Source organism: Ascaphus truei, chromosome 1 (genome assembly GCF_040206685.1).
Source record: "Ascaphus truei isolate aAscTru1 chromosome 1, aAscTru1.hap1, whole genome shotgun sequence".
In the NCBI taxonomy this organism is placed as follows: Eukaryota; Metazoa; Chordata; class Amphibia; order Anura; family Ascaphidae; genus Ascaphus; species Ascaphus truei.
In genome coordinates this window covers 353,417,948-353,443,993 of record NC_134483.1, presented here as the reverse complement: position 1 = coordinate 353,443,993, position 26,046 = coordinate 353,417,948, and the positions used below count along the sequence as shown (strand labels likewise).

Sequence of the window (26,046 nt, the reverse complement as noted above, 5' to 3'; positions counted from 1 at the left end):
GTGCCCCACCGAAGAGCAAACTGTCGCCGAGTTATCGTTAACCGATCTGCTCTGGAGTGGAGCGAAGGCCGTGGCTGCCCCGTTTTTATCCTGTCTGGGACACCGAGGGGCCACCCTTGAAGAGTGTGAGGAAATTGTAATAATTGGGGGAGAACCCCACGAGGAGAGCAAACAAACTGACTTTTTGGGCTTAAAAGTCAACCAAAATGGCGGTTCCCGCTTGCTAGGGAAACCGCATGGGCCAGTCACAGAAAATGTAGCTGATACAGGACTTACAAAGAGCTGGCCGGGAATGGCGCGAACAGCGGAGCCCCGCCCTGATGGGGGGCATGGCGCGAAAGCTATGGCTGCGCCTGCATGGACAGTGACTCACTCAGCCCCTGTGCTGAGTCAACCGCTTAGTCTATGGGACCCTCCCCTGATTTCTACCAGGGGGAGTGACTTCCAACTATGGCCTGTGGGGATGCACCCACTGGGCCCAGGGACTGATATCCAGACGGCGCCACTACAAAAAGTAGTTCCGGCCGCGGAAGTGATTTGCCAAAAAGAAGGATACTGCAAAGCTGCTGCAAGGAGAAGGCGGGAACTAGCCGCGGGAAAAGAATACAGCTCTGAGGAGGAAACTGGCGCGAAAACGCAGACCGCGCCCACCAGGACTGAGAAAGGCGCGGCCTTAATTAAGGGGCATGATATTCCCCTGTGGGACCCGCCCATAATTGCAACCCCTGGGGGCGGGTTCCAGCTATGTCAGCGGAAGGAGGAGCCGAAGCAGGAAGTGCCTGGCCCAGAAGCCTCTACCGGTCAGTTGCGAGGAACCACTGACTTGGAGAGACCTACACTGAAAGTGGTCCCTACCAAGAGAATGGCCTGCCCCTCCGCTGTGGGAACTATGGTCTCCACCCAGCCCTACTCAGTACCCGGCGGGCTACTAGTAGTGAGGGTGGCTAACACCGAGACGGTGGTCGGGCTCTGCCTACAATGCGGGCTGCCCGGAGGCACGGTCAACACGGCGGCACGTTGCCCACATTGCGGGACATTATATTTGTGGCCCATGCCCACATTTATACCCATTCAACCTGCTGACCCCCCCGGGGGACACGGCTAAGCACTCCGCTGAGTCCCCTGGCGCACTGTGGCTCACCCGTGCGAGTCCCGGAGAAAGGGGACTGGAGTCGACCAAGTCGGCTGGGTCAGTAGCGACTGAGGCGGTCGGGTCACTCCCCGACCGCGCAGAGACAAGACTTTCGCCCGCTCGGTGACCCCGAGATCCGGGAAGGGAGACTACTCAGATGAGGACCTCCGTGAACTAGCGGTGGCGGAATTGGGATCCAAGAGGGATCCAGGACGGACGACACCCCGTGGGGTGAGTGGCAGTTTGGAGAGCAGAACGTCCCCCGCAGATCGGCGAGCCGAGAGACGGAGTCCCTCCGCCTCAGGACGTGGCGGCGACGGACGAGAGACACCGGCACACCTGCGGACGGGTAAGAGGAGTCCCTTCACTTACCTTGCCCCCGCAGATGGTGTGGAAGCAGAGAGGCCATGCCAGGCCGCGAACGCACGTGGAGAGACGGCATCACTTCCGGTGGCGACGACGGCGGAGCTTCCGGATGTCGTCATTGAGGAAGAGATCCCGCATGGGGGTCCAACCCGCGATGACGGTGTTTCCGGTTCCGGGGAAGACGTCACTTCCGGTGGAGACAGCGGAACCCCAAGAACCAATGCAGCGACGCTTCGGCGATCGGGGGAAGGTCCCCGATCACCTACAAGGCCCAGGAGTTGGAGGGGCGATCCAAGGACTGAGGAGGGTGAGACATCCTCATTGGACCAGTCTACGGACAGCCAGGAATGGGTCGTAACCCCGTGGGGTCCAGTCCCGTGCCCATACACCCAATCCCACGCCATAGCTAATACCCCTGCCCCAATCACACGGTCCCCGGGTTCCCCGCCTAGTTTGGAATCTGTGGACATTTCACCAGGGGGAGAAGGGAGATGGACTGGGGAAAGACAGCGCAGTGGTGCTACGGAGGGCGATTCTCGGGGAGGGGGAGAGTTGAGAGTGGCCACGACAGCACCCGTACCAGTGGTACAGGCCCCGGGGTCCTCCAGGTGGTTTCTACCGCGATCAGCGCGGTCTTCGGGGATATTTTCGCTAGACGATGACAGAGAGCCAGGGTCACATAAGTTCAGGGAGAACCGTTGGTGGGCCCCACTATTCGAAGGGTACTCCGCTTGGATGGACCGTACTCGGTTCCTCATCCGGCGGGAAGACGTAGTAGATTATTGGTGGGCTGTGGGAGAATTCACACCGGAGCAGCGGGATAGAGAGCTACAGGAGCGGTGGCTGCAAATTGAACATAGGGAGATAGAGCCCATGGGTCCTAGCATCCTATCAGACCCCGTGGACCCTGACGAGCCCCTATCATGGTGTTACCTGGGAGGGCAGGTAAGGCTGACCTGACTAGGATAAGCAGGGCCGAACGTACCATAGTGGCTAGGTACAAATCATCCCACGGGTTGGAGTACCCATATGCCCCTGAGCCTCTCATGGATGAGATAGAGGACAACCGGGATAGGTGGCTTAGGGAGGCCATTGAAATGCACCTAGTGGGAAGAGGAAGTTCAGTGGTAGGGAAGAAGGCCGAGGAGCGCATAGAGCACTTAGTGCGTGTCTGGGGCATTGGCAGAAACATTTATAAGCACAGAGTGACATATAGGCCTGAGAGGGGACTGCCTAGGCACTATCACGTCACGGTTATAGACATGGGCGGGAGAGAGGTCAAGAAACCTGACCCGCTTCACTATTTTTAGGGGGTACTAATACATTACGCGGGTTCGTGGCTGCTGGTCGGGGCGGGCTTGGCGGACTGTACTGTAGTCATTTTGTTATGGTATTATGAAAATTTGTATGTGAATGTTAACATAATTATGTCATATGTTACAGTGTTTCCTGGAAGAAGGCGTACAAATTTAGGTCCCAGCGAGGTCGATGGGATTCACCAGGGGGAGAATGTAGCGGTCATGTAAAATGGCTACAGTCATCTCTCCTGCTGACAGTAAGGCCTGGTAAGTTGTGGGCATGCCAGCAGTAATTATGGAGGTTTGCCTTCACACCCTGGTGGGGTGCCCTGTGTATGGATGGGACTGGTCACATGCTCTGACTCCATGGTTAGTGATGTCAGAGGTGTGTCAGCCTCAGAAGTTACATAAGGCACAGCACTGTTTCTAAAAGTAAGTCTGGAAGGAGTTCTGCTGAGAGGAGGAGTAGTTTTGCCAGAGTTCTAGTTATGTTATAGTAACTCCAGAGGAGACTGTGTCCAGGGACCTGGCACAGGGCAGTTATCCCTGCGGGGATAGGGAATCCCTATCTAAGGAGAGATACACCTTTTAAGGGAAGCACAGAGATTGATCATGAGTGGCTAGAGATCTACTGCGAGGGGCAGCTAGCCCACTCAGTCAATAAAGATGTTCTCAACCACGAACTCTCTCGTGTATATGTGTGGAATGAGTGTACAGAGGGGAGCACCACGGAGGAGTTCCTCGTCAGGATCATCCCCATGCGGACGCAGGGACCCTGGTGAGGTGGAGGCACTGCACTGGAACTAGGTGAGACTCAGCACACTACCTCAGCTGCCTGTCTGGACGGGTCCTCCCCACACACCATCATGCGGGAGACTCAGGAGTCCTGTTGCCAACAGGTGCACCACCAGACACTACTACACTGTAATGGGGGCCGGTTAGACCACAGGGGCCAATGTGAGATTAGGTGGGTCAGGCCGGGCCAGAAATACCGTTACATATATATATATATATACAGCTTAACCCCGTTATAGCGCGCCCCTATATAACGTGAATCCGCTTATAACGTGGTTTTCACGTGGCTCCCACTTTTTTAAAAAATTTAAACTTTTTTTTTACATTTTTGTTACTTTTTTTGCACACTCCACACTGCACACTGCACACATTCTCACTGCACACACTCTCACTGCACACACTCTCACTGCACACACTCTCACTGCACACACTCTCACTGCACACTGCACATACTCCCAGCACTCACTGCACACAGCTCACTGCACACACTCTCACTGCACACACTCTCACTGCACACACTCTCACTGAATACTGCACACTGCACACACTCCCAGCACTCACTGCACACTGCTCACAGCACACACTCTGACTGCACACTGCACACACTCCCAGCACTCACTGCACACTGCTCACAGCACACACTCTCACTGCACACACTCTCACTGCACACACTACTCACTGCACACACTACTCACTGCACACACTACTCATAGCACACAGCACTCACAGCACATAGCACTCACAGCACTCACAGCACACTCTCAAAGCACTCACAGAACACTCTCACAGCACTCACAGCACACTCTCACAGCACTCACAGCCGACTCTCACAGCACTCACAGCACACTACACTGCACAGCACACCACACTCACACCTCCCACTCCCCCTCCCTATCTTTGGTGCTGAGATCGGAGCAGAGCTGGCATCAGGAGGAGGTGGGGGGTGTCAGGAGGGGAGGTGTCAGGAGGGGAGGGGGGGTGTCGGGAGGAGGGGCGGTGTCAGGAGGGGGGGTGTCGGGAGGAGGGGGGGTGTCGGGAGGAGGAAGGGGGTTCGTCGGGAGGAGGGCAGGTGTCGGGAGGAGGGTGAGTGAGGAGCAGGCTAAGACTCGGAGGGCCACGTGGGCTAGGCCCAAAACTGATTATGCCTTGGAGGGCCGTTAGGTGTGGGGGCCTCGGGGGGAGAGGAAGTGGATGCCGGTGGAGGGGGATGGATGCCAGTGGTGGGAGGTAAGGAGCAGGTTGCGGCTAGACTCGGAGGGCCGCTGCTGGGGAACGTGTAGGGCTTCCGGCCACCTCTTCCTTCCTTCCTACCCTCCTTACTCCCTCCCTCCCTATCGGGCATGCGGCGGCCATTTTTAAAAAAAATTAGCGCAACCCCGGTTCTAGCGAGGTCGGATCGGGTGGCCCCCGAGGACCGCGCTATAATGGGGTTGAGCTGTATATACTGTATGTATATGTATGTATGGATATATAGCGAAGGTCAGCAGCCAGCAGCGACAGAGGACAGCAGCCGGCGGCGGAGGGAGAAGAGGACCATGTGAATGGAGCAGGAGCGGACAGGAGGGCGCTAGGGAGGAGTTACGCTGTAGCAGCGGCAGACATAGGAAGTCAGAGAATACTTCTGTCAGACCGCTGGGGTGCGCACATACGTTTGTGTGTGTGTGTATAGATAGATATATCCATCTATATATATATATATATATATATATATACACATATATAAGATATATCTACATATATAGATATATATATATACACACACACACACACATCTCTAACTAGACAAATCACCCAAAAATCTGCTCGCCCCAGTCCCGCCCTTTAAAAATAGTAATGGAATAAATTCCTAGTAAGAATAACATTTGTTTTTGACATAACCGTTTAAGTACTGTATTCCATTTATACTTTACTACAATTACTCCTTGTTACTGTACATAGTTCCTTACGTGCGTGTGTGTAAGGGAAAATATTGGATGACCTCACTAATCTAGTAAAAAAAGCCAGATATAAATGAGTGAGGGAGAGGGTGGGTGACGGAGAGGGTGGGTCGGTGAGGGTGAGGGAGAGGGTGGGTGGGTGATGGTGAGGGTGGGTGACTGTGAGGGAGAGGGTGGGTGGGTGAGGGAGGGGGTGGGTGGGTGATGGTGGGAGGGAGGGGGTGGGTGATGGTGGGTGGGTGATGGTATGCCGGTGAGGTGGGTGACTGTGAGGGAGAGGGTGGGTGACTGTGAGGGAGAGGGTGGGTGACTGTGAGGGAGAGGGTAGGTGACGGTGATGGAGAGGGTGGGTGGGTGAGGGAGGGGTGGGTGGGTGATGGTTAGAGGGAGGAGATGGGTGGGTGATGGTGGATGGGTGATGGTATGACGGTGAGGTGGGTGACTGTGAGGGAGAGTGTGGGTGACTGTGAGGGAGAGGATAGGTGACGGTGAGGGAGAGGGTGGGTGACGGTGGTGGATGGCTGACTGGGTACTTGTAGTGACACACTAATATATATATATATATATATATATATATATATACATACATACATACATACATATATATATATACTAGCTGAGAGACCCGGCGTTGCCCGGGATGTGAAGCGTGAATAAGTATGTGTAAATGTTGTATTGTAAACTTGTAATGTTATGTGAATGTTATGTAATATATATAAAAATTGTATTTGTGAAAGAAAAAGAGTAGAAAGCACATGTATATGAGGGCAATTTTGTTAAGTGTATGTTAATTGTTAAGGTTGTTAGTTATGAAAATGTAATTGTTGTAAAGGCTTGTTGAAATATGTTTATGTCCATTGTTGAGAGTAGTGTATTTGATGTAATCGTGAAGTGTGTGTTGGTGAAATTGTTTGTAATAAAAGATGAGTGCAGTGAATTGAGTGAGTGATTGTTTTGTTGATGTTGGTATGATAATATGTAGAGATGATGGAAATGTACCAAAGTGTATGTTCATTGTAAGGCTTGTTTGTAAACCACATTTTTGGTAGTTCCACTTGGAGCAAAGATGTACAATTGTTGTGGGGATCCGACTCTAGAGCACGCAACATATAATTGGCCGTGGGAGAAACATGGTGATTGTAAGTTTATACCAGTGCACTTGATTGATTGTCCTTGTGCTTTGTTGATGGTGATAGCAAAAGCTAGTTTGATGAGGAACTGTAGTCGTTTGAAAGTAAAAGGCATGTCTGTTGGAATGAGTGGAATGCGGGGGATGAAGACATCTTGGCCTTTGGCGTTGCCAGTTAAGATAGTAGCTTCAATTAGGTTGGGCATCAATGTTTTGATGCACAATCTGGTTCCATTACAAAGGTTAGGTGTGTGGAGGTTGCGAAGTAGCATGATGGGTGATCCAACTTTCAGACGAAGGTGATGTGGTGGCATTCCAGATGGTTCCAGGGAGTGTAGGAATTCAGTTGGATAGTTCACGGCTTCATCGTTATCCACAACTGTATCTATTGAGTTGTATTGAGTAATTGTGTTTGGAAGAATGTCTTGAATTGCATTATTTAGGTCATTGACAGAAGTATTTTTGGCAGCAAGGATGGCTCTTTCACAGAGCCACTGGTGGTTTGTGTAATTGCGTAATAGATTTGGATAGACGTTATGTATGAGATCTTGAAGTGATGTCATCATGTTACAAAAATGTGTGGGAAAAGCAATTTCACCTGATGTTAAGTCAGTAGGTAAAGTACCTTCACCAATTTGAAGAAGGGTGTCTGCAAAAGCTTGGTCATTTGAGTGGCCCAGAAGTTGTACTCGCATATTGGTTGTTAATGGGAAATGTTTAACATGTCGCCATAAAATAGAGGACTTGAGGCATGCATGAAGTTCGTCTGCTGGTGTGGATCGTGGGATGACTGGAAGTGTTTGTCTGAAATCACCAGCTAAAAGAATGACAGCGCCACCCATAATTTGTTTATTGTTGCGCAAGTCTTGCAAGGTTCTATTAAGGGCTTCAAGTGCTTTTTTATGTGCCATGGTACATTCATCCCAAACAATAAGTTTGCAAATTTGAAGAACACGTGCTTGTCCAGATGTTTTGGTGATATTACAGGTTGGATTTTCTTCATGAGCAATGTTTAGCGGTAATTTAAGAGCTGAGTGCACAGTTCTTCCTCCATCCATAAGAGTGGCTGCAATGCCAGATGATGCTAGTGCAAGTGCAACATCATTGTGCATTCTGATTTCGGCTAGGAGTAAATTAATGAGAAATGTTTTGCCGGTTCCACCTGGAGCATCAAGAAACAGTATTGCACCTTGTCCGTTGTTGATGTGCTCCATGATGTTCTCATAGGTGTAAAGTTGTTCAGCAATTAACATAGGTTTTCTTGTTGCAACATATTCTTTGAGCAGCGAAATATTGTATTGTTTCTCTCGCATAAGGTCCGTATTGAGTACATCGTTATGCTGACGTTGTGGAGCTTGCAGACCTAATTGAAGGAGTGTTTTGTTATTTATAGAGAGACATGTATCTTCTAACAATATGAGTACCTCGTTGAAAATCTCAGGTGAAAAGTGAACATTGAGTGATGGATTGTCTCTCTGTGCTTTGGCAAGTATATCTTCACTCATGCTTTCTCGATATGTGTCCCATAGAGTGTTGGGGTTTGATGGATTGCAGGTGGTAAGGATAATGGCAAAAAGGTTGCGAATTTTTACTGGTAATGTGTGTAATGCAGCTTCGGCTAATGTAGTATTCCAGTGTTGATCATCCTCTAGTAATCCAAGTTTTTGGCAAGCTTCTCGATAAGTCTCACAAAGTTGACCGTTGACATTTTTAAGAGCGTCAAATGAAGTTGGGCCTGGAATGGTATGAAGTAGCATTCGTAGAAAGAAGCATTCAGCGTTGTTTGGGTGAACTGTGTACACACGGCCCAAGGCATCACTTGCAAGGGCATCAGTTCCGGGAACAGCTATACCCTGCTTTCTTTTCTTGAACATTTTTGTTGATGTATTCCAAGTATAATATCGTGGAGTTTCCGGATAAAGCAATGTCCTTGCAAAAGAGTCGTGTTGACATAATTGAAAGAAGGCAGTTAAAGTTGTGTTTGGTGGTTGAGCAGCAACTGCCTCTGCATTGTGAGGTGTGAAGTATACTCTCTGTCCATTTTCTAAATGAACAGTGAGGTGAACAACGGTTGGGTGTCGTTCGTGAATGGGAAAAGCTAAAATCCTCCAAACGGCTTCATTACTACTGATATATCTTCCCAGCTGGTAGAGCGTAACTTCGTCCCTGATGTGTTCATTTGTTATTCCAAAAATGGCCATGTCGCTTCCCTTGTTGACATACTTGCAAATGTATTTAATAGATTTAACGGAATTGCAGTATTCAACATTAATGTGTGCGTTATACATTTTAGTTAGAAGTGGACAATATGGAACAACCCATTTGTTGTCAACTTGGATGTTTTTGTTGCCTCGAATAGTCATTGTTGCTGTGTATCCACCGTCTGTGGGAGCGCGTCTTCGATATTGAGGATATCCATCATCTCCACTTTGTGTGTCTGCAATGAATGGTTTAGGAAATTTTTTTGTGCATTTACCGTCTTTCATACATGGTGCCTGAATATTAATGTTTCCACATGGGCCATGAATCATATTCTTTGTGACTATTGCAAATAGTATTGGGTCTTCTTCTGGATGTGGCAACTCTGCTGAGATAACTTTATCGATGTCTATGGCATGTATTTTTTCTTTGAGCCATATAAGAATATGAGCATGTGGAAGACCTCTTTTCTGCCACTCAATTGAGTACATCCAGCATCGTGTTTCTCCAAAGATATAAGTCTTAGGGCCTCATGCAGTAAGCCCCGATAAGGCTTTTTCGGCATTTTATAGCCGTTTTTTGCCCTCCTGATTCAGTAAGCCCCGATAAGTGGGAATTATCGGCAACTTTTCTTGCGAAAAAATTTTTTTCGCCACCCGGCTGCCGATAAGCCACTTATCGGGACTTTTTTTTCCCGCCTGAATTCAGTAAGCCCCGATAAGCTTTTTGGTGCTGATCGGCAGGCCAGATTGGAGATTTTATGGCCAATCCAGCCCGCCAACTAAAGTTGGCAACTTGCTGAAGGAGAAGCATCGGCAAGGGCGACACTTAGGAAAAATCAGCCCTTTTTCCTGCCTGTGATTGATGCCGGGGGTCTCCGGAGCTGATACCCGCACCGGAGCCCCCCGGCATGCATCCGAGGCAGGAAAAAGGCATTTAAAAGCCACTTCATTACCTTAGCGGCTAACCGCTAAGGCAATGAAGGGGTTAACCCACCGTGCCAGCGTTAATGTGGGTAGCGGGGATGGGTGAGGGGGGTATTTGGCCCTGGGTGTGAGTTTAGGACTTGCGGGGGGGATGCGGGGGCACTTAACCCCTTCACGACCGTAGCGGTTAATACCGCTACGGTCCTGAAGGGGTTAAGGCCTCCCGCTACCCACCCGCAAGCCCTAAACACCCACCGTTGGGGCTAATGCCCCCTTCACACACCCCCACTACCCACAATAATAAAAAAAAAAACACCCCAGCACCACAATAACGAATTAAATAAATAATTAAATAATTATATATATATATATATATATATATATATATATATATATATATATATATACCCAACAACACCTATACCCCCCTAACATACAGTATAGTAATGGGCAGAATGACTATTATCCACAAATGGATAATAGTGCAGTTGTCCATTTACAATACTTACACAACAATAAAGACTTTAAATACATATAGCACTCACCCATGTCCCACTGCCACGATGAAGGCCATCCTCATCTTCATCCTGCCCATGCCCCATCCGCTTCTGCAAAACAAACACAAGAATTACAACATCCAAATTAATGTCCCCTAACCCCTTAATCACCATAGCGGTTATTAACCGCTACAGTTATTAAGGGGTTAAGCCACCATCACCCACATACCCTCCCCCACAAAGCCCCCCAACCACCCTCACCCAATACCCACAGGGGAGTCCTACCAAATACCCTTGGGCCTAATACCCCCTCCCCCAGCACATACAGTACAATAATGTGCCAAATAACTATTATCCACATAGGGATAATACATTATTTGACCATTATTAAACACATTCAATAACGTTAAAATGTAAATAAAATTGTACTAACCTCATCAATAAGAAGTCTCCGTCGCCAGCATCATCCTTGGGGTCCGTTGCCAACATTAGAAATAGCCACAACATTTCAATATCATTAACATAACACTGAACCCCTTAATCACCTTATCGGGTACTAACCTGAAAGGTAATTAAGGGGTGAAGCCATCCTGCAATGCCTACAACAGTTATGCATAACATCTTCAGTGAAATAAAAACCAATTGCCTAACCAAATTCCATTTAATCATTCAATCTGTAGGCTCACATGCCTCATAAAACATTGCATTTACAGTGTATACATGTAGCATAACATGTAAACTGCATGTACACGCTGCAAATCAATGTTAACAATACAATAATGCCACTCAAATCGCCATACATCACAAGAAGTATATTATTTAATACAATAAACTCACCATCAATGAATTACCACACATCAATTACATCCCTAAACAATTAAAATACCATCCATACCAATTACACAATGAACTAAAGCTATCCTAACAGAGAACCACTTCAAAACATAGAAAAAAGTACACCAACAAATACAATATACTAAAGCAAGGCTTTCCATATCCTATTGTACGGCCTGGAAGCCCAAAACTTACATCTGTCTAAAAATAAAATACATTTAGCACACATCAATGCATAGCCACAATGATTAACAATACAGAATTAGAAGCTTTAACAACACTATCATTTCTTACCCTGTATATATATCTGTACACATACATACAGACATACATACAGTGGGAAGAAATGATATGCATTATAAAAAATGAAAACATGAAAAAGCAACACAAAAAACAGTTACATTAAGTACATTTCTTTATTTAACTTACCATTACTTGCCCCCACCGACTCCCGTTGATCAGCTTACTCACGAACCAATCCACGACACCATCCACGACACCATCCAGGAACAAATCCACGACACAATCCAGGAACAAATCCACGAACCAAACCAGGAACCAATCCAAGAACAAGTGCAGGAACCAATCCAGGAAGCAAGCCACGAAGAAATCCAAGAAACAATCCACGACACGATCCAGGAACAGGAACCCATAAAAGAAAAGAAAAAAACAAATTAAACATTAAAATAATAAAACATGACAATCAAGGGTTGTACTAGTTTTATTCTTAGTGAATCTGTATTACAATACCTTGTTCCGGGGTCTTCTTGACATCCGGTGCCACGCCCTGGTCTTCAATCTTCAGGAGGAGGTCCGTCCTCCTCGGCATCTGCCTTCAAAATGAGACGACATAGGCTTTTATAGGCCTATGACGTCACATTTGTCGTCATATGGTTCCCACGGCCCTGATTGGGCCGTGAAAACCATGTGTTTTGGCCGATGTAAAAAAATTGATGACGTCACTTAAAGGCAATGCCAGCACAGCCAATCAGAATGGCTTTGCTGCTATTGCCTTTAAGAAAACGTCATGAAATGACACATGGCCGGACTCACATGGTAAGCCAGCCAATCAGAGCGTGGGAACTCCATCCCTACTCTGATTGGTTCAAGTACCATGTGAGTCCGGCCATGTGTCATTTCATGACGTTTTCTTAAAGGCAATAGCAGCAAAGCCATTCTGATTGGCTGTGCTGGCATTGCCTTTAAGTGACGTCATCAATTTTTTTACATCGGCCAAAACACATGGTTTTCACGGCCCAATCAGGGCCGTGGGAACCATATGACGACAAATGTGACGTCATAGGCCTATAAAAGCCTATGTCGTCTCATTTTGAAGGCAGATGCCGAGGAGGACGGACCTCCTCCTGAAGATTGAAGACCAGGGCGTGGCACCGGATGTCAAGAAGACCCCGGAACAAGGTATTGTAATACAGATTCACTAAGAATAAAACTAGTACAACCCTTGATTGTCATGTTTTATTATTTTAATGTTTAATTTGTTATGTTTTTTTCTTTTATGGGTTCCTGTTCCTGGATCGTGTCGTGGATTGTTTCTTGGATTTCTTCGTGGCTTGCTTCCTGGATTGGTTCCTGCACTTGTTCTTGGATTGGTTCCTGGTTTGGTTCGTGGATTTGTTCCTGGATTGTGTCGTGGATTTGTTCCTGGATGGTGTCGTGGATGGTGTCGTGGATTGGTTCGTGAGTAAGCTGATCAACGGGAGTCGGTGGGGGCAAGTAATGGTAAGTTAAATAAAGAAATGTACTTAATGTAACTGTTTTTTGTGTTGCTTTTTCATGTTTTCATTTTTTATAATGCATATCATTTCTTCCCACTGTATGTATGTCTGTATCTATGTGTACAGATATATATACAGGGTAAGAAATGATAGTGTTGTTAAAGCTTCTAATTCTGTATTGTTAATCATTGTGGCTATGCATTGATGTGTGCTAAATGTATTTTATTTTTAGACAGATGTAAGTTTTGGGCTTCCAGGCCGTACAATAGGATATGGAAAGCCTTGCTTTAGTATATTGTATTTGTTGGTGTACTTTTTTCTATGTTTTGAAGTGGTTCTCTGTTAGGATAGCTTTAGTTCATTGTGTAATTGGTATGGATGGTATTTTAATTGTTTAGGGATGTAATTGATGTGTGGTAATTCATTGATGGTGAGTTTATTGTATTAAATAATATACTTCTTGTGATGTATGGCGATTTGAGTGGCATTATTGTATTGTTAACATTGATTTGCAGCGTGTACATGCAGTTTACATGTTATGCTACATGTATACACTGTAAATGCAATGTTTTATGAGGCATGTGAGCCTACAGATTGAATGATTAAATGGAATTTGGTTAGGCAATTGGTTTTTATTTCACTGAAGATGTTATGCATAACTGTTGTAGGCATTGCAGGATGGCTTCACCCCTTAATTACCTTTCAGGTTAGTACCCGATAAGGTGATTAAGGGGTTCAGTGTTATGTTAATGATATTGAAATGTTGTGGCTATTTCTAATGTTGGCAACGGACCCCAAGGATGATGCTGGCGACGGAGACTTCTTATTGATGAGGTTAGTACAATTTTATTTACATTTTAACGTTATTGAATGTGTTTAATAATGGCCAAATAATGTATTATCCCTATGTGGATAATAGTTATTTGGCACATTATTGTACTGTATGTGCTGGGGGAGGGGGTATTAGGCCCAAGGGTATTTGGTAGGACTCCCCTGTGGGTATTGGGTGAGGGTGGTTGGGGGGCTTTGTGGGGGAGGGTATGTGGGTGATGGTGGCTTAACCCCTTAATAACTGTAGCGGTTAATAACCGCTATGGTGATTAAGGGGTTAGGGGACATTAATTTGGATGTTGTAATTCTTGTGTTTGTTTTGCAGAAGCGGATGGGGCATGGGCAGGATGAAGATGAGGATGGCCTTCATCGTGGCAGTGGGACATGGGTGAGTGCTATATGTATTTAAAGTCTTTATTGTTGTGTAAGTATTGTAAATGGACAACTGCACTATTATCCATTTGTGGATAATAGTCATTCTGCCCATTACTATACTGTATGTTGTGTATTGCTGCTATGTTTATTGGGGGCATTTGTCCCCAATAAACATGCTACTATGCGTTAACCCCTTCATTGCCTTAGCGGCTATCCGCTATGGTAATGAAGCAGCATTAATGTATTTTAATAATATTGTGCGGAAGCAGGAGGCCCCCTGAGCTGAAGCGCATTTATTTGTGGCTCAGAGACCCCCTGCCTCCCGAGTTACAGGCCCCGGTTTGGGCCATCGGTTACAGTGTGGACGCCATGTTTATTGCAGGGACGCTATAAACATGGCGGCGACACTGCCACCCGATGACACATACCGGGGCCTGTAACTCGGGAAGCAGGGGGTCCCTGGTCCACAAAGCAATGCGGTTCAGCTCAGGGGACCCCCTGCTCACTGTACAGTATAATTAAAAAGAGATTCATGCTGCTTCATTACCGTTGCACATAGCCGCCAAGGTAAGGAACGAGTCTTTATTGATGTGTGTGTGTTTTATTTATACTATACATGTGCAGAGGGTCTCCGGAGCAGAACAGCGTTGGTTTGAGGTCCGGGGACCCCCTGCCCCCCGAGATACAGGCCCCTTTATGGGGTGCCGGTATCCCTCTGGTTTGTTTACAGGCCGCGGTCACGTGATCGGGACCTTTAAACGCCGAGGGATACCGGCACCTCATAAAGGGGCCTGTATCTCGGGGGGCAGGGGGTCCCCGGACCTCAAACCAACGCGGTTCAGCTCCGAAGACCCCCTGCACATGTAGAGTATAAATAAAAGTTGTTTTTAAATACTTTTTTTGGTGCCGAAGTTTGCGCTGAGAGAGCGGCTTGTCTCTCTCAGCTGCAAACATCTATCGGCACCAAAGGCTTATCGGGAGCCTTATCGGGAGCCAGGCTGTATCGCCACAGCTCATCGGCAGCTTTGCTTTCGCAGTGCTTCAGCAGGGATCGGAAGGATTCGGCCCTTACTGAATACTGCAAGGGCAAATCGCCCAAAAAATACATTTTCGCAATTCGTGCCGAAAATTTTGTATCGGGGCTTACTGCATGAGGCCCTTAGTGATGATGTGAATTAATGTGATTAGTTTTTGTCTAAATACTCTGGCAATTAAGTCGTGTCGATCGCTGTGTGCCTGTCCATGCGCAAGTTCAATTTTTATTTCTGGCCAAGCTGGATTACATGTAAATGTAATAAAAAAATCTGGTCGTCCATACGCTCGAACATATGCCATAGCGTCTTGAGCATATTCGTGCATGTGTCGAGGACTTCCTGTGAATGTTGCTGGTAGAATTAACATTTTGCCTATGTTGTCAACGTGACCATCATTGCCAACAGCATCCTTTAGATGTATGTATTGATCAACGCGAAGTTGTTTTTGATGTAAACGTATGTATAGAAGACGCTCACTTTCAATTTTAGCATACATGTCAACAATAAACTGATGAAATAGTTGGCGACAATGTAAAATGTGGTTTTGCGATGCATCTCGTATCATTAATCTGTATGCGTAGAAGTCCATAGCGGAGACAGTTTTTTTAGTGTTTGCTTGGGAAGCTGGGTCTACTTGCATGATGTTGAAGTGATAGCCATCGTCCCCGTTCCAAAGTATGAGAGGGTATTGAAGAGCATCATATGAGCGATGTGTTTCACAAATGCGTGTGAGTGAATGAGCACGTCGCTGAAGAATGATGTCACGTGTATTAAATTGTTCCCCTGCTATAACAATAGCGACTTCGTTGATTTGTGGAGCATTAAAGCGACGTTCATGTTGGCCCACTGGTGTTTTGTCGGCTCTGATAATGACTTTATAGTCATCAGTTGGCATGAGTTCAAGTGATGTTTTGAATGTGTTAATGAGATGGTTGTGTTCATGTAACATCCTTAGTAAGGAGATGACAATATCACGTCTTGTATTGGGTATCCAATGGCATCTTTGATCAGCTTGTTGTTGTTCATCACCCATGAAGTAAATTTGCAAGAATTGTGGATCTTGTTCTGGTAATGGGAGCAGAGAGCCAGCCCTGTGGTAAACTTGACCTTGTACTTTGAAAGTAGTTTTAAATCCTATTTGTTCCACTATAGATGTAGCACCAAAGGATGTCATTTGGAAACAGGAGTTGTATTTGCGTATGTTTTGTAGAAAATGTTTAGATTCTGAAGTTGTGGCTGACATGTATGAAATAAGTGGATCTGGTGGTGAGTGTAGAGGTGGTAGGTGAACTTTGCCATTGCTGCAGCACATTCCAGCTGATTCCTTGTGCAATTTCTTTGCTTGACAGTAGCGGCATATAGTGTCCATGTGTCCAATGTTGACGTTTGGATGTTGGTGGTATAGTATGTGTGGATTATATAGAAAAGCAGCGCGTAGCAAAGTGTAATGTGTTGAATGCGTTAATGTAGTATGTGTGTGTTGTTGTTGTTCTTGTACTGTCTGTGTTGTTGTGTTTATTTGTGCTCTTGATGTGCGCCGTATTGTTCTGTCTTTAGCAAGGCGTGTTTCATGTTGTTGTTGAGTCTCTGTGGCTCTTGATGTTGTAGCTCGTAGTGTATTTTTAGCCAGCCGTATTTTCTGTTCTTCTGGTGTCTCTGCATCGCGTGATGTTGTACGACGTTGTTGTTCTTTTGCAAGGCGTGCGTCATGGTGTTCTGGTGTCTCTGCAGCGCGTGATGTTGTACGACGTTGTTGTTCTTTTGCAAGGCGTGCCGCATGGTGTTCTTGTGTCTCTGCAGCGCGTGATGTTGTACGACGTTGTTGTTCTTTTGCAAGGCGTGCGTCATGGTGTTGTGGTGTCTCGGCAGCGCGTGATATTGTACGACGTTGTTGTTCTTTTGCAAGGCGTGCGTCATGGTGTTCTGGTGTCTCTGCAGTGCGTGATATTGCACGACGTTGTTGTTCTTTTGCAAGGCGTGCCGCATGGTGTTCTGGTGTCTCTGCAGCGCGTGATGTTGTACGACGTTGTTGTTCTTTTGCAAGGCGTGCGTCATGGTGTTCTGGTGTCTCTGCAGCGCGTGATCTTGTACGACGTTGTTGGTCTTTTGCAAGGCGTGCGTCATGGTGTTCTGTAGTGTCTGCAGCGCGTGATATTGCACGACGTAGTTGTTCTTTTGCAAGGCGTGCGTCATGCTGTTCTGTAGTCTCTGCAGCGCGTGATGTTGTAGCACGTTGTTGGTTTTTTGCAAGGCGTGCCGCATGCTGTTCTGTAGTCTCTGCAGCGCGTGATCTTTTAGCCCGTTGTTGGTCTTTTGCAAGGTATGCCGCATGCTGTTGTGTAGTGTGTACAGTTGGTGGTCTTGTACTACTTTGTTGTTGTTTTGCAAGGTGTGACTCATGGTGTTCTTGAGTTTGAGTGGATGTTGATGTACTGTGTGTGTCTCTGTGTTTTTGTTGTTGGTGTTCTCGTTGTGTCGCTCTTCTGATTCTGGCTCTGTCTCTTTGTTGTGCAAGGCGTGTTTGGCGCTGTAGTGTTTGATTATCAGGTGATGTTGTGTGTGTGTGTGTGTGTTGATGATTTTGTGTGTTATGATGCTGTATGTTTATTTGTCCCTTTGATGTAGCTGGTGTGTGTGTATTATATGGAAGTAGTGTGTGATGTTGCTGTGTGGTATCTGTTAGTGTTGATGTTGTGTTTGTGAGTATTTGTTGTTGAGCGATTGTGTGTTTTTGTGGGAGTTGGTTGTTTTGATTTTGTGTGTGCATTTCAAAGTGTGTGAAATTTGTGTGTGCATTGTGTGTTGTATTATATATGGTTGTTGTGTGTGTGTGCGTGTGAGGTTCATTGTCAGGGTGTGTATGTTTAGTTTTGCGAAGGTGTTTTTTTGGTGGCATGTTTTGTGTTGGCAAGAGGTGTTGTTTGTGTTGTTGTTTTGAAGTGCGGTATTGTAGGTGGTGTAGAGGTGTTGTGTGTGTAACTTGAGTTGTTTAAAGTATATTGTGTGTGTGTTGCGGTAGGTGTGATGTGTGATGTTAGCGAAGTGTTGCAGTGTGTGTGTGTTTAGTATACTTCCTGATGTTATTGTGTCAACGGAGACTTGGATGGAACAGCGTTCAGGTGTAGAGGTGTTCAAGGCATCCGGCAGTGGTCTGTGAAAGGGTTGTAAATGGGTTAAGTGTGACAGTATTTATGGTTGTTTACTGGTTGTTGTGTGGTGTGTGTGTGTGTTTGAATGTTATGTGTCTTGGTGGTTGATTGTGAGTGTTGTGTGAATGTTGTTTGTGTGTGAATAGTGTGTGTATGTGTACTTTTTTAGTGGTGTGTGTGAGTATTGGTTGTGTGTGAGTGTGGGGTTGGTGGTTGTGCGAGTGTGGTGTGGGTATGTGTTAGTGTGTTGTTGATTGAGTGTGGTGTTTGTGGGTGGGTGAGTGTGGTGTTGTGTGTTATGTGTTGGTGATTGAGTGTGCGGTGTGTGAGCGAGTGAGAGTTGTGAGTCTTGGGTGTGCGATTGGTGGTGGGGGGTGTGATTGAGTGTTATTTGTAAGTGTTGGTTGTGTGTTGTGGGTGTATGTGTGAGTGTTGTTTGTTTGGTGCTCAGAGGTGTGTGTGTGTGTGTATGTAGGAATTTTTCTTGTGTGTTTGGTGCAGGTGTGTGTGAGTTATGTGTGGGTGTTGTGTGTGTTGGTGAGTTGAGTGTTTGTGCAAGAAATGACACAGACGGCTCCAGTTTAATTGTGTTCCAAATATAATTTATTTAAACGAAGAGCTGAGTTAGCGTGGCGTAGGGGGTGTGTTGCTGTACACGTTTGGGGGGGGTGGGGGGTTGATGTCAAAGGGGGTTTGGTGGTCAGCCGTGTGAATTTAAATGTAATTGAGTGTAGTATGTCTGGGAGCAAGGTGAAGGGGAGGTGTGTTTCCAGTGGTTAGGGTGTTGTTGGGGGTTAGGGGATTGTTGAATAGTTGTTGTGTGCGGCGTATAAGCACAGGAGTGTTGTGTGTGGATGAGGTGGTGTTGTGTGGGTGTGTGTGACTGTTGTGTGTGTGAGCTGAGTTGGGGAGGTGAGGAGCATCCCGCGATGTGGGCGTGGGGGGGGGTGTTGATGTGGGCGTGGGGGATGTGTGCGTTGGGGATGTGGGGTGGGAGGGTGGGGGATGTGGGCGTGGGGGATGTGGGGTGGGAGGGTGGGGGATGTGGGCGTGGAGGATGTGGGCGTGGGGGATGTGGGGTGGGAGGGTGGGGGATGTGGGCGTGGGGGATGTGGGGTGGGAGGGTGGGGGATGTGGGCGTGGGGGATGTGGGGTGGGAGGGTGGGGGATGTGGGCGTGGGGGATGTGGGCATGGGGGATGTGGGGTGGGGGATGTGGGAGTGGGGGATGTGGGCATGGGGGGTGGGAGGGTGGGGGATGTGGGATGTGGGGTGGGAGGGTGGGGGGTGGGGGATGTGGGGTGGGGGATGTGGGGTGGGGGATGTGGGCGTGGGGGATGTGGGTGTGGGGGATGTGGGGTGGGAGGGTGGGGGATGTGGGCGTGGAGGATGTGGGCATGGGGGATGTGGGGTGGGAGGGTGGGGGATGTGGGCGTGGGGAATGTGGGGTGGGAGGGTGGGGGATGTGGGCGTGGGGGATGTGGGCATGGGGGATGTGGGGTGGGAGGGTGGGGGATGTGGGCGTGGGGGATGTGGGCATGGGAGATGTGGGCGTGGGGGATGTGGGGTGGGGGATGTGGGCGTGGGGGATGTGGGCATGGGGGGTGGGAGGGTGGGGGATGTGGGATGTGGGGTGGGAGGGTGGCGGATGTGGGCGTGGGGGATGTGGGCATGGGGGGTGGGAGGGTGGGGGATGTGGGATGTGGGGTGGGAGGGTGGCGGATGTGGGTGTGGGGTGGGAGGGTGGGGGATGTGGGGTGGGAGGGTGGGGGGTGGGGGATGTGGGGTGGGGGATGTGGGGTGGGAGGGTGGGGGATGTGGGCGTGGTGGGGGATGTGGGGTGGGAGGGTGGGGGATGTGGGCGTGGGGGATGTGGGGTGGGAGGGTGGGGGATGTGGGGTGGGAGGGTGGGGGATGTGGGCGTGGGGGATGTGGGGTGGGAGGGTGGGGGATGGGGATGTGGGGTGGGAGGGTGTGGGATGTGGGCGTGGGGGATGTGGGGTGGGAGGGTGGGGGATGTGGGCGTGGGGGATGTGGGGTGGGAGGGTGGGGGATGTGGGGTGGGAGGGTGGGGGATGTGGGGTGGGAGGGTGGGGGATGTGGGCGTGGGGGATGTGGGGTGGGAGGGTGGGGGATGTGGGCGTGTGGGATGTGGGCGTGGGGGATGTGGGGTGGGAGGGTGGGGGATGTGGGGTGGGAGGGTGGGGGATGTGGGGTGGGAGGGTGGGGGATGTGGGCATGGGGGATGTGGGGTGGGGGATGTGGGGGATGTGGGGTGGGAGGGTGGGGGATGTGGGCGTGGGGGATGTGGGGTGGGAGGGTGGGGGATGGGGATGTGGGGTGGGAGGGTGTGGGATGTGGGCATGGGGGATGTGGGGTGGGAGGGTGGGGGATGTGGGGTGGGAGGGTGGGGGATGTGGGCGTTGGGGATGTGGGGTGGGAGGGTGGGGGATGTGGGCATGGGGGATGTGGGGTGGGAGGGTGGGGGATGTGGGCGTGGGGGATGTGGGGTGGGAGGGTGGGGGATGTGGGCGTGGGGGATGTGGGGTGGGAGGGTGGGGGATGTGGGTGTGGGGGATGTGGGGTGGGAGGGTGGGGGATGTGGGCATGGGGGATGTGGGGTGGGAGGGTGGGGGATGTGGCCGTGGGGGATGTGGGTTGGGAGGGTGGGGGATGTGGGCATGGGGGATGTGGGGTGGGAGGGTGGGGTGGGAGATGTGGGGTGGGAGGGTGGGGGATGTGGGGTGGGAGGGTGGGGGATGTGGGGTGGGAGGGTGGGGGATGTGGGCGTGGGGGATGTGGGCGTGGGAGGGTGGGGGATGTGGGGTGGGAGGGTGGGGGATGTGGGGTGGGAGGGTGGGGGATGTGGGGTATAGGAGGGTGGGGGATGTGGCCGTGGGGGATGTGGGGTGGGAGGGTGGGGGATGTGGGCGTGGGGGATGTGGGTTGGGGTATGTGGGGTGGGAGGGTGGGGGATGTGGGCATGGGGGATGTGGGCGTGGGAGGGTGGGGGATGTGTGGGGTGGGAGCGTGGGGGATGTGGGATGGGAGGGTGGGGGATGTGGGGTGGGAGGGGGGGTGATGTGGGCGTGGGGGGGTGATGTGTGCTGGGGGGGTGGATGTGGTTGTGGGTGATGTGTGGTGGGGGGGTGGGATGATGTGGGCTGGGGGGGGGGGTGATGTTGTGGGGGGGGGGTGAGGGGGGGGGTGAGGGGGGGATGGGATGAGGCGGGAGGGGGGGAGTGGATGAGGAGGGAGGGGGGGAGTGGATGAGGAGGGGGAGGGGATGAGGATGGGGGGGGGGAGTGTATGAGGAGGGGGGGAGGGGATGAGGAGGGGGGGGAGTGGATGAGGAGTGGGGGGTGAGTGTATGAGGAGGGGGGGAGTGTATGAGGAGGGGGGAGGGGATGATGAGGGGGGGGGAGTGGATGAGGAGGGGATGAGGAGGGGGGGTGAGTGGATGAGGAGGGGGGGAAGAGGGGATGAGATGGGGGGAGGGGGGGAGTGGATGAGTTGGGGGGGGGAGTGGATGAGTTGGGGGGGGGAGGGGATGAGGAGGGGGGGAAGGGATGAGGAGGGGGGGTGAGTGGATGAGGAGGGGGGCTGAGTGGATGAGGAGGGGGGGAGAGTGGATGAGGAGGGGATGAGATGGGGGGTGAGTGGATGAGGAGGGGATGAGGAGGGGGTGGAGTGGATGAGGAGGGGGGGTGAGTGGATTAGGAGGGGGGGTGAGTGGTTGAGGGGGGGGTGGAGGGGATGAGGAGGGGGGGTAGGGGATGAGGAGGGGGGGGTGAGTGGATGAGGGGGGGGGTGAGTGGATGAGGCGGGGGGGTGAGAGGATGAGGGGGGTGGGTGAGTGGATGAGTATGGCCCCGGATGAGCACCATGCGGTGGAGGAGAGGAGCGGGGGGTGTTGTTAATGGCGTGTATTTTACTCCGGATGAGTAATGGTGTCCGTGGTGGAGGTGAGGAGCGGGGGGTGGGGGGGGTTAATAATGGTGTCCGTGGTGGAGGTGAGGAGCGGGGGGGGGGGGTGTTAATAATGGTGTCCGTGGTGGAGGTGAGGAGCGGGGGGGGTGTTAATGGCAAGTCAGTATGGCTCCGGATGAGCACCACGCGGTGGAGGTGATGAGCGGGGGGGGGGGGGTGTTTAATGGTGGTTAATGCTGAGTCGGTAGCCCTGGAGCAGAGTGTGGGGTGGGGGTGTGCGAGGGTGGTGGTTTGAAGAGGCGGTGTGTGGATGTGGGTGTATTTATAGAGAGAAGAGTATTTATAGAGAGAAGAGTCTGTACCTGATTGTTAGAAGGTGGTGAGGTAGCAGGTGGTCAGGGTTGTCCCAAAAAAGTTTCAAATCTGTCAGTTGTGCAAATGTCTCAGAGCAGTGAGGGTTAGGTGCAGCGATTCCCAAAGCTCAGTGAGGGGTGGTAGAGTGTGTCAGTGGTGTAGCTCAGTGAGGGGTGTGACAGTGTGTCAGTGTTGTTGGCCGCAGACCAATGAGAGTTGTGCGGGGGCGGGCATGGTGCGGGGTGCTGGCCGCAGACCAATGACAGGTGTGCGGGGGCGGGCATGGTGCGGGGGGGGGCGGGCATGGCCGACCAATGACAGGTGTGCGGGGGCGGGCATGGTGCGGGGGCGGGCATGGCCTGAGGCGGAGTGACAGGCCAAAGGTGCAATGGCATTGTCCCTAGGGACACCGGACATCCAGGCAGGCAGGCAGGCAGGCAGGAAGGCAGGCAGGCAGGCAGTGCTTTCAATAATATATTATAAGATATATATATATATATATATGGAACACACAATAGATGCCGCAATCAAATCACCCTTGTGTGATTAAATAATCAGTTAACCAGAGGTCAGGGTAAAAGGTAACCCTCTGGTGGTGCTACCGACCCAAGGGAATAATATGACTAAAAAGGAGGGAGAGTAGGGTCAAAAAGGTGCACTCAAATGCTGAATTATGAAAAATAGAAATGGACTTTATTAACAAAGAGTATAAAAAACACAAAAGACAGACCCACACAAATCACATGTCAGATCGCTATGCGACACAACGTAAAAACATCAAAGAGGTACAATTGGTCTGATAAGAGCCAAAGCAGGGTAACAATATATCATTACAAATATAACATAACAGAACTAGGGGAAAAATATTTCTCCCCAAGTAATGTTTACTGAGATCGGCCGATCCAGAACAAGAGTAGCAATGAATATAAATGGTAAGTAGATACAGACCACAAGAGAAAGATTGGATATATATTGTAGTAAATATACATAAACCTCTTAATGATGATGAGAGATAATTAGGCACATAGCTAGAAATACATAAAGTTGTGACCCTTAAATGTGCTGTAAATCAGCTGAATAAAGTGATGCCCAAATTGAGCTGCACATGTAAAAAAAGTAGCAGCAGTGGTAAATCTATAAAGTGCACTGGTAGCGCTCATACAATATAAAGTCCCCTGAGATACAGAGCTCAAAAATAATGAGCAGTGGTGGTGTGTGAATAACACAGGGACATAGAGCGCTGCTGTGTATGGTGTGCACAGAGCACTGAGGAAATCCAGTGATAAATACCAGCGTTACTCAGTCAGGCAGCAGGAGAATCAGATGATAAAGACCAAAGTCTTGCAGTGGGACATCAGCAGTAAAACGGAGGAAAGTCTCACGCAGTATGGTAAGGCACACGGGTCACAGGATGGAGGGGTGCTGTCACAGCTCTGCTCCTACGGCCGTTTCGCCAAAAGGCTTCTCTCTCATTTTTATTTAGTGATCAACTTTTGATCAATATACAATTGCTTTTCTAAGTAAATTTTATTAAGATACAAGCTATTCAACACAGTGTTTAAATGGTTAATTGTATTATTTGAAAACAATCATCTTATATCTCACTTATATGTTTATTTCATTATATCTATACTATCCAAAAAAAAGCCCATATCATAATGATACAATAATATTACTATACATCCATCTAAATTAAGAGTAAACATTTACTAACATTGTAATAATGAATTTCTATGTCTCTGTCATTTTATTAATTCCAGATTATACATTCAAAAAGTGTTGCTTCACAATCATGTGACTGCAATTATCTATTATTCATTTACCAATTAATAAAGGATAACAATTTAATATAAACATAGCAACTTCTAAAAACAAGTTGATAACGTTGTTTTAATATATATTTGCAGTTACATGCTTATAAATGTGAAATCTATTGTATATCTGTATTTTGATTATATTTCATCTTATCTACATCATTATGTTTTATATAGTTATTAGTTAATATGTACAAAGTAGTTCAATTACAACTCAATATGGTTAGCACACATGACCCAAATTAGGGCAATATTGGGCATATTTTACTTGAATTTTTCAATTGGATGGAAACTCCTTTAAATAATAGCCCAAATTAGAATGCACGTTATCCCCTGATGAAATCCGTCAATCGGAAGAAACGCGTACACGTAGGGCACGTGGTTTCAAGGAGCTACGTTTGGTGGAATAGCTCGTGCATCTGCTGCCAGGAGAGGGAGGACGTTCCCTGAGCCACACACAGCATCTAATGCTGGAACAACAGACTGTATACCTGAATTTCCGGAGGGACATCGACTGTGATGCACCGGTAGCAGTGAGGTCTGATGTACTGAAGTAAACATTCGGCGAGCAGCTACTTGCTGGCGCATGGGTTTACCCATACAATGCTTAATTTGCATTGCCAAATTGTGAGTGTGCATTTGTCTTGTGATTTTTTATTAAAATTTTGTTACCAGATTTTACACATGGATCGGGCGCTTTATCTCTTGTTTCTCCAATAGAATTTGCTGGGAGGTGCTGACCCCAAAAAAGAAGCAGCCCGGACGTTGTAATCTCCATACAAAATTATCAACTTTTTTGTGGAAAACACATATATATTTTTTTAGTTAATTTTTTACACTTTTTTTTATTTTTTATTTTTTTAACATTTTAATTTTTTGGTTAATACATTTCACCTAGTCATATTATATTTTGATAATCATATTTTTCAGTGTTTTTTGCAATAATAGTTCATCATTCACAATTTTTTATTCAATATATTTTTTAACACACAACAATTATACATATACAATTTTTACATTTTTTATATTTTACACACACTCACCATCAATACTTATGACCACCATCTGAGTTCCTATAGATATTTTATAATAATACATTTTTACAATTGTTTTATACGGGTCATCTGTGCTAATATTTGTTGTGGTCTGTTTGTTGTCAGGAGTCTACTGTGGGGCTAGTACACACCCAGGCGCTGTTGAATCTTTCAATTAATATATATATATATATATATATATATGTGTAGAGGTATCAGTACCGTGTTAGCCGAGCTTCAATAATCAAAAAATAAATAGATGATACCGTTCTGTGGCTAACGAAATGCTTTTATTTGTGCGAGCTTTCGAGATACACTGATCTCTTCTTCCGGCGATGTTACAATGAATGAAGCAAGGATAACTTAAAAACAGTGTCTCTTGGAAAGAGAGACGGTTGCATGAATACAAATTTATGCAACTGTTCGGGACACTTAGCAGTGGCCTAAACAGAGATCGAAATTTTATGAGTCATTACTGACACTAGCGAACTCTCTTCCCATGAGCGCTAAAGGCCATGTCTGTACATACTGTGCTATATGTATGCACACACAGCTGTCTCTCACACATACTAATACTCCTTATTTTTCCATCCATATACACCAATAGGGACCACATAGTATCCACACACACTTTTAGTTGTGCTACAAACTCTCACATTTCCACACCCACCCACACC

The 26,046-nt window shown here is 48.3% G+C and overlaps 2 protein-coding genes across 2 annotated transcripts; both read right to left on the bottom strand.

The window, feature by feature from the left end:
* Positions 1-6,285: 6,285 nt before the first annotated feature.
* Positions 6,286-9,347, bottom strand: LOC142498775 (uncharacterized). Its single transcript, XM_075607244.1, has one exon. The coding sequence runs from the start codon at positions 9,345-9,347 to the stop codon at positions 6,540-6,542; it is 2,808 nt and encodes a 935-aa protein (XP_075463359.1). The 3' UTR covers positions 6,286-6,539.
* Positions 9,348-15,198: 5,851 nt separating this feature from the next.
* LOC142498728 (uncharacterized) lies at positions 15,199-16,458 on the bottom strand. Its single transcript, XM_075607102.1, has one exon. The coding sequence runs from the start codon at positions 16,456-16,458 to the stop codon at positions 15,199-15,201; it is 1,260 nt and encodes a 419-aa protein (XP_075463217.1).
* Between the last annotated feature and the right edge of the window lie 9,588 nt (positions 16,459-26,046).